Here is an 11500-nt window from a genome sequence, read left to right on the forward strand (position 1 = left end):
AGAAAAAGAGGAACAATGAGGAATAAAAAAATCTAAAAAAGGTCCGCTGAAAATAGGAATAGTGTGCAATGGACCACTCCAACCTATACTGGGATAGTATTATATGAATCTTTGATGTCTTATCACAAGTATTATGCTTGGAAGAAACTACAGAGGAACCTATGACCATGATGGGCACTAAATCGCAGGTTTGCAGAACATAAATGTTATATATTCTGATTAGAAGGTTGATAATCATGTCGCCAGTTCGCCACATATAAATATCTTGAACACCTAAAGTTAGTTTGTGTCATGTATAGTGTTGTTGATGACGATAGAGTTATCCAACTTTTAAAGTTCCTGTTCACATTTAGCATACGTAAGTTGACTGGAGGCTTTGAAATTTTCGCCATTCTGAACTTTACCTGAATTGTGGTAAATAAAGTAAGTAATTGAGACACTCATATATGATAATTGAACTTAAGACAAAATGTGGACTCCAAAAATATTCATAGGAAGCAGACTTTAGAAAAACAACGAAAAAAACAAAATATGTGTATACCTTCTCATCCAGTTCATGGATATAACCTTTTTGAAAGAGGCTCATGACTCTTCCGAAAGGCAGCGGGAAGCCGGGAACTCAAGGTTACTCCACCTGTAAATTGAAAACAATGGTCAGAATGATATGTTCAGAAAAAAGACACTACTCCGTAAGCTATACTCATACTTCTTCAAGTACTTGAAACCAATTGTGTCATCCAGTTCACCTATGTCCACAGGTTATGCTTCCCCATTTACCAGGATCAATGGATTCATCTCCATGAATGAGAAACCCAAGTTTGCGGTAAGAATAAATGGTTATAAAATGATTCTGACGGCAAATAAATAACTTCAGTTTGTGTGCATAGGCAAGTGCAAGTTACCTTGGAATATAAAAAATGCCCCTCGAATGAAATCGCCTTCTTTTGTGCGGACCTGATATTTACAGAGAAACTTTATAAATGATGGTTAATGCAGAATTAGGTTATATGTGGCAGCAGACAACTACTTCCTAATATAAGGAATTAGAACATTACAGATGGCATGAGATAAGGAACAACATCTGTTTTGGGAGCAAAAACAATCCAATAGTCCAGCTCGAGAAAAAGGTATTTGCAGCGAATCTGCAATGGTAGAATAAAAGTGATTCTTTTCAATTTTTTGATTGCTAATGTAGGATGACAAACCTGTGCAAAATAATACTCTGATTCTTTCCAGTACTCCCCCAATATCTGATCATCTTCAGCTTAGACAAGACAAAATGATACTCTGATTCTGACCAGTACACCCAAGAATTCTGAATTCAAGATGTTGTCTTTTTTTTTAGATCAAGATGCCATCTTTTTGAAAATAGATAACAGCTCACAGGTTCCACTAAAATACAGAACAAGAAAACACACACAGAAAAACTAATCTATTACAGAGCTTCAGTCTATTGCACGTTATTGCTCAGAGCCAATAACAAGCATCGACGCAAATGAACTCAAAACAGAAACATGATTATCCGAAACACGACATAATGGGCAGTTCTAACGTACAACATAGCATGAAGATGTGCATGCTTCTGTTGCTCCCTTGGAACATTAAAAAACATTTTTATAGCACTTTGAGAAAGCATCATAATAAATGAAAATCAAACCAAACAATCAAATTTAAACAAACAGTCCCAACAAAGGAAAAGCTATTCAACTCGCTTACTCCTCAATTTCATATGAATACAAAGACTGCACTATAATATCAATGATTGCATCATGAATTTCGGCCCAAAGGCGGGGTGTTTTAGCATGATCAATTTGCATAGGCATTTTTTCAAATACATAGTATGCATAAGGATTGCCGATGGCTGGGACATACACCTCTTCAATACTTAGCAGGGGCCTACGGAACCTTGTAAGTAGTCCAAATCATGATTATTCAGGAAAATCTTGAACAAAAGCAAACATAAATTAAGCTTACCACATCACAAGTGGTGGAGGAGATCTGGGGATGGCTGGTATGGAGCTGCACATGAGGACGGGAGAGGAGATAAAAGAGAGATGCAGCTCGAACCGTGCGGCCGCGTCGACGTCGTTGGCGTCGGCGGGGAGTGGCGCCCTGCGTCCCTCGGTGATGTAGGCGGCGACGGTGGCGCGCGCGAGGTCGGCCACGGTGGCATCGACGCCCAGCACGACGTGCACCGGCCACAGGCTCCGCCCCACCGTCACGTTCACCAGCAGCCTCGTGAGCCGCGGCACCGGCCTCTCCGAAAGAACCGCCACCGGGTGGCCCAGCAGCGCCGCCACCGTCGCACGTGATGGGGGTCACGCAGGTGGAGGAGGAATCAGATCGCGTGGGGGAGAGGGGAGGCAGAGGCGGCTAGGGCTAGAATATTTGGATGGGGAAGGAGTGCGATATGCGAGAGGTGGGCCTGGCCCATGTGGCCCATGCGGGCGAGCGGAAGGTGGATAAGCGGAACGACGAAGGTTTTGACGTACGAAGAGATGGGGAGAATAGGGAATACGTTTAGTCTTTTTAAGTAGTAGAGAGTAGAGAAAAATATTTACCAACGTCATGATTGAATTTAATGGCAACACTTTCTCCAAAAATGAAGTTATTAATTAAAACGCGTCACTCTTGGAGAAACCTTTCATTGTGAAAGTTTGTTGCAAAAAATATCACTTAACCTTATCATAAGCTTTTTAAAGATTATGCACTAAATGGGAATAAATTATAATGCAAAATCCGCTAATATTCTCTCGTGGAGTTTTAGTCATTCAGGGCATCTGATCCAAAAATTTGTCACTCAGCGCATCCGATTTTCATTAGAGAATAAAGAACCCATATGTCTCTGCTGCAGCGAGAGAAAACATTTGATCCCGATTTGGGAGCTCAAATTTCTATTGGAGTATGTTTTGGTATTGGATCCCCGTCTTTGTGGGTTTCGAGATTCGACTCACATGTATCTTATTGTTCACTCTTGCTAGGGTAGTTAACTGATCTACATAAGGGAAGAAAGCAGGAGAGCAATAGTTCATACCACTGTCTCTTCAACCTCTTCTCGATCGACCTCAGCTCTCGGTACAAGAAAAATGGGTGTGTACGAGGAAGTAATGGTGGCGGAATGGTGCATGTTGAGGCCCAGCGAGGAGACGCCGAGGCATGGCCTGTGGCTTACCCCAATCGACCTCTCGTGGGCGACCACAGGCCACACCCCAACCGTGCACTTATACCGCTCCGACTCCGGTGGCGCCGTCGACGGCTTCTTCGACGTGGCAAGGCTGAAGGTGGCGCTGGCAAAGGCTCTGGTGGCCTTCTACCCGCTGGCCGGCCGTCTCGGCGTCGACACCGACGGTCGGCCACAGATTGATTGCGCCGGCCAGGGCGTACTCTTCGTGGTCGCTCACTCGGCCCTCACCGTCGACGAATTGAGCAGCTTCCAGCCGTCGCCGGAGCTTAAGAGGCTCTTCGTTCCACGTGTCGAGGACTACTCGCCGTCACTCATGTGCGGCGTCCAGGTGAACTTCTTGAAGTGCGGTGGGGTGGCCTTAGGGGTGGCAATGCACCATATCGCCGTCGATGCCATAGGTGCGTTCCACTTCTTCCGGACGTGGTCTGCCTTCTGCAGGGACGGCGACGGCGCGGCGACGGCGCTGGAGCGCCCATGCCACGACCGCACCCTCCTACGCGCACGCTCCCCGCCCGTCATCCACCCCGACGCGCTCACCTTGTTCTGTCCCCCAAAGCAGCAATCCCCGTCCGAGGAGCCAAAGCCATCGCCGGGTGCTGTGGCTGTGGCGAACCAGATCTTCACCCTCTCCAAGGACCAGGTCGCCGCTCTCAAGCGTGCCTGCACCAGCGGAGCGAGCACCTTCTGTGCCGTGAGCGCCCACGTGTGGCGGTGCGTGTGCGCCGCCCGCCGGCTGCCGCCTGACGCCACGGCGCGCCTCATCTTCCCGGCGAACGTCCGGGGCAGCGTGAGGCCGCCGCTTCCGGACAGCTACTTCGGGAACGGGATCATCATGCTGAGCGTGACGGGCAAGGTGCAGGACATCACCTCAGGGGAGCAGCTGGACTCCGTCGCCTGCCGGATCAGAGGGGCCATCCGGCGGATGGACGATGAGATGGTCCGTTCGGCGATCGACTACATGGAGATCGCCGGCAGCCAGAGCCAGACAGACGCTCCTACGGGGACCGTCCCGCCGGAGACCGACCTGAGGGTGGTTAGCTGGAAAGGCACGCTGGTGTACGGCACGGATTTCGGGTGGGGGAAGCCGCTGGTGGTGCTCCGCGCCGAGCAGCCGCGTGCCGGGATCGCCTACCTCATCGACGGTGCCGACGACGGCAGCATGCGCATCCTCCTGTCCGCGGAACCTGCAACTGTCAACGATCTCCAGCGCCTCCTCTACGCCAACATTTAACTATCTTCCCACATTGTGATGTGTGTACTTTCAATTGTTATCGTGCACTTCGTGCGGCATTTTACTCGAGGTGTGCTCCTAACTTTACTAACTTATTATTTACATACCTCAGTCATATTATTTGTGTAACCTTCTATCAGAATAGCATCTTCACAGCGTGTTTTTTAAATCTTCCTATTAAACAAATAAAATTTATGTAAAAGTTTAGAATGGAACAAGATATATAATATCATTTACCAATGCCAAAAAAATTACTTGATGTGTATATATTAATATCGCGAAGATATCAATTACCCCCAGACTTTGCACCAACAAGATGTCAAAAAACATCAAGAAACAAGAATAAAAAAAAGAGAGAAAAATAAAAACAAAGATCCCATCACAGTGACGAAACACTTGCAACAACAACTCTCTAAACACCACCAAAGACAACACCCGGGCTGCAAAAATGATTCTCCAAAATCGACACCTCTAAGAAGGAAATAATGCACACGCATTGCCATCCCAAAGTGGAGTTTCACGCCACACCCTCGTGATGGCCCAGTGGCCAAAGATAAGGACGCGCACAACCGAGCAATTCCGATCTAGATATCTAGTGACGACATGTGCCAATCAGCGGAGCTCTTCGAGAGGAAGAACAGTACTCGTTGGCGCCCAGAACGAGGAGGCCGGCATGAAGATAGTCAATGATTTGGAACTCGAAGACCATCATGGCCAACCACCTTTATTCAAGCTATGACAGTAGCTCCACGCTACCAGTCGGAAGTAGAGGAGAAGACGAACCAGACCTCCGCCAACCTTGCTGGAACTGACGTAGATCGGACCCGACATGCCCGCGTTGCCTCCACCGGCGACAACCAACCATATGGATGATGCGGGCGGTGGCCGTCACGACCCACCGGCCTAGATTGGATCCAGGACGGTTCGCAGCCGCCGCCGAACGCCATGGCAGCCACTCTTCAGATGGCATCATCGAGGGCCAACCTCGCTCGATATGCTCACCCCTAGCGCTGCTCTACCTCGCGTTCTCCTCTGCAAGAACCCTAGTCTCCATTGCACCTCGCACCGCCGCAACCAGTAGAGCGCGCCCGCCGCCATGTACCCTGGCCTGCCACCTTGGCATTCGTTTTCCGCTGGCTAGAGGATCCCAGTCCACCGTTTGGGGATGGGCCCCACAGCCACCACAACCTACACTAGCGGCAGCGGCGACACGACTTTCTCCTCTCGAAGTCCAGTGGCGCTGGAGGTTGCTCCCATGGGTTGCGCCTAAGGAAGACGCGGGGGTCGGGGGCTGCTGGTTAGGGGGCAGTGGCGGGGGTGAGGGGGCTAGTGGAGGCAACGGCCGATGGCGGTGGGGATCCTGGTGGCTGCGCGAGAGTGGCACGAGGTTGGGCTAGAGTCAGATCGTGATCTCCAATTAGGGCTATGCTCCGGTGCCCCCCCCCCCTGGCGAACGACGTTCAGGTGATAAACGTGCGTTTGGTTCGTGACCAGAAAATATGGATGATCCCATCCCAAAAGCTGAATATTTCTGAGAAAGGCTGGACCATATGATCCGTGAATTTTATGACTAATCTCACTAGCGCCTGAGAATCCATGGTCGTCGACGCGACTTCGACACCTGCCACCGTCGTATGTGTGGCTCCCCAGCTCAGCAGCGGCCACCATGTCACGGCGAGCGGTGGGCTTGCTTTTCCGCGTGGCTCCCCAGCTCGACATCGGTGGCCTGCAGGGCGCGGTAAGCGGCGGGCTTGAATTTCAACGTGGCTCCCTAGCTCGCGGCGGCCTCCATGGCGTGGCGAGCAACGAGCTTGCTACGTCTGCGCCACACCCAGTCGACAGAAACGGCCTCGCTAAATATGTGCGGGTAGTGACCTTGCTAGGCACGGGTAGGCGGCCGCCCGCTAGGTCCGGCCTCCACCACAAAGGGAAAAGGACCCCTTAATTACATATTAACCGGTGTGTTAATGGCATATTTATCCTTTTCTATTAATCGTTAATTAAACATATTTTATCTCATCCCATCACGTACATGTTTGCCCGTGAACCAAACACACATATTAAGTCAACCCACGAAGGGTATCAGCAGATCCTAGCCGTCTAAATAGAACGTCGTTCGCCGGGGGGACACCGGAGCAATAGCCCTCCAATTAAAGGTCAAAGTTATAAGTCCATCACTTGTAGTAACTTGTTGAATACGTACACATGTGTAATGGAATAATGGCCCAATTAATATTTTTCATGCAGCTAGCGTGGATTCACAGCCACAAAAGACGCACCCTTTTCTTCATTGTGAAGGTTGGTAGACTCGAGGGTTTTGACAAACTCATCTTCACGTCATCACGCGGGCATCAGCGATCTAGCTATTCTCTACTCGAGTGTTCACCACTCATATTCACGTGGGCATCATGTGAGTAGATTAGTTGAGAAACTCCGGGACACAAAACTATTGCTATATTTGACATGCTGATTGAAGATGATGGAAGAAAGACTAGTTTTCTTTCTTTCAAAAGTTTAATATAAACTCTCGAGTTATCCTTATAAAAAAATCGCTCTTATTGTGTCATTATACACTTTGAGTCCCAACCATGGTAGAAAATCTTGAAATTTTGTTGCCATCAGCACAAATAGATCTGCTTCTACTTATGCTTGCATGACTCCACGCGTGCCTTTTCGCATCAAAGACAGTGCTTGTGTGGTTGTGCATGCTGGACCAACAGGTGGTGACATCACATCGCGTCTCTAGTTAGGTGACACTCTTTGAGCGAACCTGTTAATGATAGGATTATGCGAAGTTCCCTTGTTAACTTGGAGTTTTCTTAGACTTCTCTTAGGGGGTGATCGGGATGGGAATGGGTCGGCCCGGACCTGGCCTTGGACCTGGCCCTTGTGGCCCTGAGGCCAATTTGCGAGGCCACGGGTTGACCCATATAAAAATAGTCGGTGGCCCTGCTGGCCCGATGGGTATTTTGGGTTGATCCAAGTTTAAGAGCATATTATAAGTACTTACCTGTAGGATTCAGTGGGTACATAAAAATAAGTATGCTATCTAATCATGAAATGTACGTGAAAAAGAGGGAAAAAATTAGATGCTCACTATGAGCAGTTTATGTGTTCGTGAGTGCTGCTACCTAGCTAGTAGCTACAAATCAATCGACGTGCCTGCTTGCTTAGCTATTAAGCGCGTTTCTCTAGCCAAATTTGTTACCGCTACATGTGCGTATAGCTAAATAATTTGACATGCCTTCTTGCTCAACTGATTTACACCGACGTCCGCGAGAGTCACGATTACGTATTTAAGCTGCTTTGAGATAGGATATTGGGTCGACCCGGCTGACCCAGCGGGTCACTAAGGGCCGGCTCTGCTGACCCAAATCTCATTCGAGGCCAACCCACATGACCCATTGGACCTGAATTTGTGGGCCGGGTCAATGACACAGCGGGTCGACCTGGCCCATTCCCATCTGAGGGGGTGAAAACCCATGATCTAGGCTCAATGGTCGGATCTAGCAATGTCAATGTTGTGCGGCGTTTACTTCTTGGAGGTGTAGTTCTCGGAGTATCTCTTCTATTACTCTCTGTTGTCTTCATAGATGGTTGATACAATGTTATGTTGATCGCTTTTTTAATAGCTCGTCGGATAGCTCTTGGTATCGTGTTGGTGTATAGGCCAGGGAATCTTCTTAATATTAATATATTCTTTTTATCAAAAAATAATATTCTTATAGTCCATGTAACTTATTGGGGCATGAAGGTGCACACGAACACCTCCGATGCAGCCTACGTCCAAAGGATCAAGCCTGCGACGTGAGGCCTCAAGCCGTCTCCTACTAGAGATGAGGGAGATGTACCATCACTGCCTCTGTCTAGAGATGTGAACCAGAGATCGGGAGCCTCTTGCATAGACCATCGCCGTTGAGCCAGTCACCGTGCTACCCTTGCAGCCAAAAAGGCAAAACCACCGCCGCGAATATCCGGGGATGCCGCCCAACTTCCTACCTATGCCGATGTCCGCATCATCATGATCCATCGTAACACGAGAGCCTTGAGGGCTTCGGCGGTGCAATGACACAAGCCCACCACCACGATCCACCAAACAGGTTTTGCCGACCGGCTTCCTCCGACAGCGGCGAGGTGGGCAATGAGGGAAGGAGAAGAAGGCGATGGCGACTATAGTTTCACTTTGCCACCTTCATGGAGCGACTCGAGTTGAGTGTTCCGGCTAAAAAAATTAAAATATACAAGTAATACTTAAATATTTATATGAAATTGTTCATGCACTACCAAAATGTTAGAATGGTCATATTTTGGCATGCTATAGTGGTTTCAATGTTAGTGTAAGAAACATTTTCTAGAGGCAGTCATAGAGATGGTTATATTTTATTATATCCATGACTTATTGTAATGATCCTTAAATATCCATATCAGGTAACTTGTATCGATTGGCAATTACGTGATTTTTTTGTGAATCTCTTTACTTGTATTGTTTTCTAAAGTTATCAATATTTGGGGTCGTGTGAGGACACACATGAATATTTAAAAAAAGAACAAGGAAAGGGCCCTGAAACTGCATTAACTATCACCGGTGGGAGTACAAAATACATAGAGGAGCTCAGAAATAAAAGAAATTACAGCATAGTCCCCATGATTTCTAAAAAGGACAATCAGGAGGAAAGATAAAATGCAATCACGTCCTTCTTCTCCACCGAGCTTGCATCCAAACTTCAGATCGCGGCCACCACAACATCACCGGGGACGAAACCACTTGGGATGGATGATGACCACAAGTATAGGGGGTGTATCGCAGTACTTTTGATAAATAAGAGTGTCGAACCCAACGAGGAGCAGAAGGTGTTGATGAGCACTTTTGATCGAGGATTCACTGTAAACATTAGCAAACAGGTTTGCAGGGGTATTTGGTATTATAGATAAATAAAGTACGAGTAAATAAAATGCAGTAATAATTATTGCAGCGAGTGGCCAAATCCTTTTTAGAGGAAAGGACAAGCCGGTTGTTGTACTTATAATGAAGAAACGTTCCTGAAGACACACATGAATTTCGTCAAGTGCTTTCGCTTCACATAGGTGAATAATTTTCAATGGTTTGGTAAGTGTTGTGTGGGTGAACCTATGCTAATGTACTACCCCATACTTGGACTAATACATACTTGTGATTATAACTCTTGCAAGCATCCGCAACTATAAGAAAGTAATTAAGATAAATCTAACCACAACCTTAAACTTTGAGATCCTACACTCCCTCATGTACCGGTTTCCTAATGGGGGTTTGGGTTTCTGTCGCTCCCGCAATCCCACAATTAGTAGCCTAATACACGATGCATTCCTCTACGTCCATAAAGGTGAAGTATCATGTAGTCAATGTTCACATGACACCACTATAAGAATAGCACCACAACTTAAATATCAAATCGTTGCATATTACTCAACATAGTTCCACTACTAACAACATGACTTCTCCCATGTCCTCAAGAACTAAATGAACTACTCACGAGACATCATATGGATCATAATCAGAGGTGATATAATGATGAATAACAATCTGGACATAAACCTTAATTCAATGGTTTCACTCAACAGCATCAACTACAAGGAGTAATCAACACCGGGAAGTTTCTCCTATGAGCTAGACAAGTATCAAACCCAATATGTTACAGTAGGACGGCGTGGAGACGGGGGTTGATGAGGACATCCCATCTATTGATACAACCGCTGTACCTACAGCCACACAAATACAAGGACCAATCACTCGAGCTCGTGCCAAACAACTTAACTATCAGGTACTTTCGTTTCTTGGAACTATTCCTCATATACATGAGAATATGATGCTGCCTAAATCAGATATGTTTGTTACTCTTAGGAATGATGGACCTAGCATGGATGAGGAGGACAAGCATTGGAGCATGATCACGCATGGAGGAGATGGCAGCAAGCACTTGAGGATTGAAGATGACGCCACAAGTGGAGATTTCAGAACTTTGAAGCCACCATAAGAAGAGATGAAGACATGGACGAAATATAGAGTTTTCCACTTCATAATTTCGTCCATAGCATAATATGGTGCTGCGTCACCTTTAGTTTTGGGCCAGGCCCATGTCATTTTCGCAGGAATTAAGTCAGCCACTTTTTAGAGTCCGTATTGAAGGGGAAAGGCCTTCTAGGGTTTGGTTCGACCACCATACGTATGGCTGGTCGAAACCCCACCTTTTCCTCCTTTAAATACCTCCATAGCCGTCACGTTTAGACTCGGATTTTGATTAGACAAAAAGTTAGCCATTGCTGCAACTCTCGTGTACTTCTTTTGAGGCCAACGCCCAGAACAAGACCGACTATTTGGAATCCCACCTTATTCAATAAAGCTTTCATCTATATCCGCAATATTCTGATTGCAATATTAGTTCTTACTTGTTCTCGATTTCAGGTAGGAATTAAGACCCTCGTTGGTCAAGCTGATCGTGCATCCGCAAGATCGGTAACTCCCGGAGATTGTCCTAGCGATTGCATTGGCGCACGAGCTTTGCACGTGTAGTCGGATCGTCAAGCACGAACTCCAACAAAAAATCGAATTATCCTCGTCTCACCGAAAGATCGGACACCTTTGCCCTATCAAGTGGTATCAGATTTCAGGTTGTTCGGTGAGATTTTACTGTTTTCCTAGTGTAGATTGCATCTGCCATCATACCCATAAACCACGAAAAAGCCAAAAATACTGTTAGGGTTTAGATCATCTCGTCCCATAAACCCCCTGCCACGCCTTGCATTGTCTTTTCAGTTTTGCATAGTTGAATTTGTGTCTGCATCTTCGTGTCGAGTTGCTGGTCTTAGCGTCTAGTTCCTTTAGAGTTTCGAGTTCTGGTCATATTAGTCACGCCGCCGTCGCCCGCTCGCACCATACGCAGATCACCGCCATATACAACCACCATATACTTCCGCCACTACCATATACACCCTGCCATATACACCCCGCCATATACACTCTGCCATATACATCCGTATCCACCATATACCCCGTTTCCTACCGCGACACGGATTGTTGCTGTTTCTCTGCCGTGACAGAGTCCGAGTAG

The 11500-nt window shown here is 47.0% G+C and overlaps 2 protein-coding genes across 2 annotated transcripts; one reads left to right on the forward strand and one right to left on the reverse strand.

The window, feature by feature from the left end:
• Positions 1 to 625: 625 nt before the first annotated feature.
• On the reverse strand, positions 626 to 2318 carry LOC124647313 (the record flags this gene model as incomplete). The annotated part of the gene is made up of 6 exons (XM_047187279.1): positions 626 to 634; positions 903 to 954; positions 1051 to 1142; positions 1206 to 1264; positions 1385 to 1392; positions 1975 to 2318. Coding segments are annotated over 6 exons (564 nt in total), but the record flags the coding sequence as incomplete, so codon positions are not given.
• Positions 2319 to 3086: 768 nt separating this feature from the next.
• LOC124675700 (putrescine hydroxycinnamoyltransferase 1-like) lies at positions 3087 to 4415 on the forward strand. The gene has a single exon (XM_047211777.1). It carries the CDS (start codon positions 3087 to 3089, stop codon positions 4413 to 4415), a length of 1329 nt encoding a protein of 442 aa, XP_047067733.1.
• Positions 4416 to 11500: the final 7085 nt, after the last annotated feature.

The sequence above is a fragment of the Lolium rigidum genome, chromosome 1 (genome assembly GCF_022539505.1).
Source record: "Lolium rigidum isolate FL_2022 chromosome 1, APGP_CSIRO_Lrig_0.1, whole genome shotgun sequence".
Classification (NCBI taxonomy): Eukaryota; Viridiplantae; Streptophyta; class Magnoliopsida; order Poales; family Poaceae; genus Lolium; species Lolium rigidum.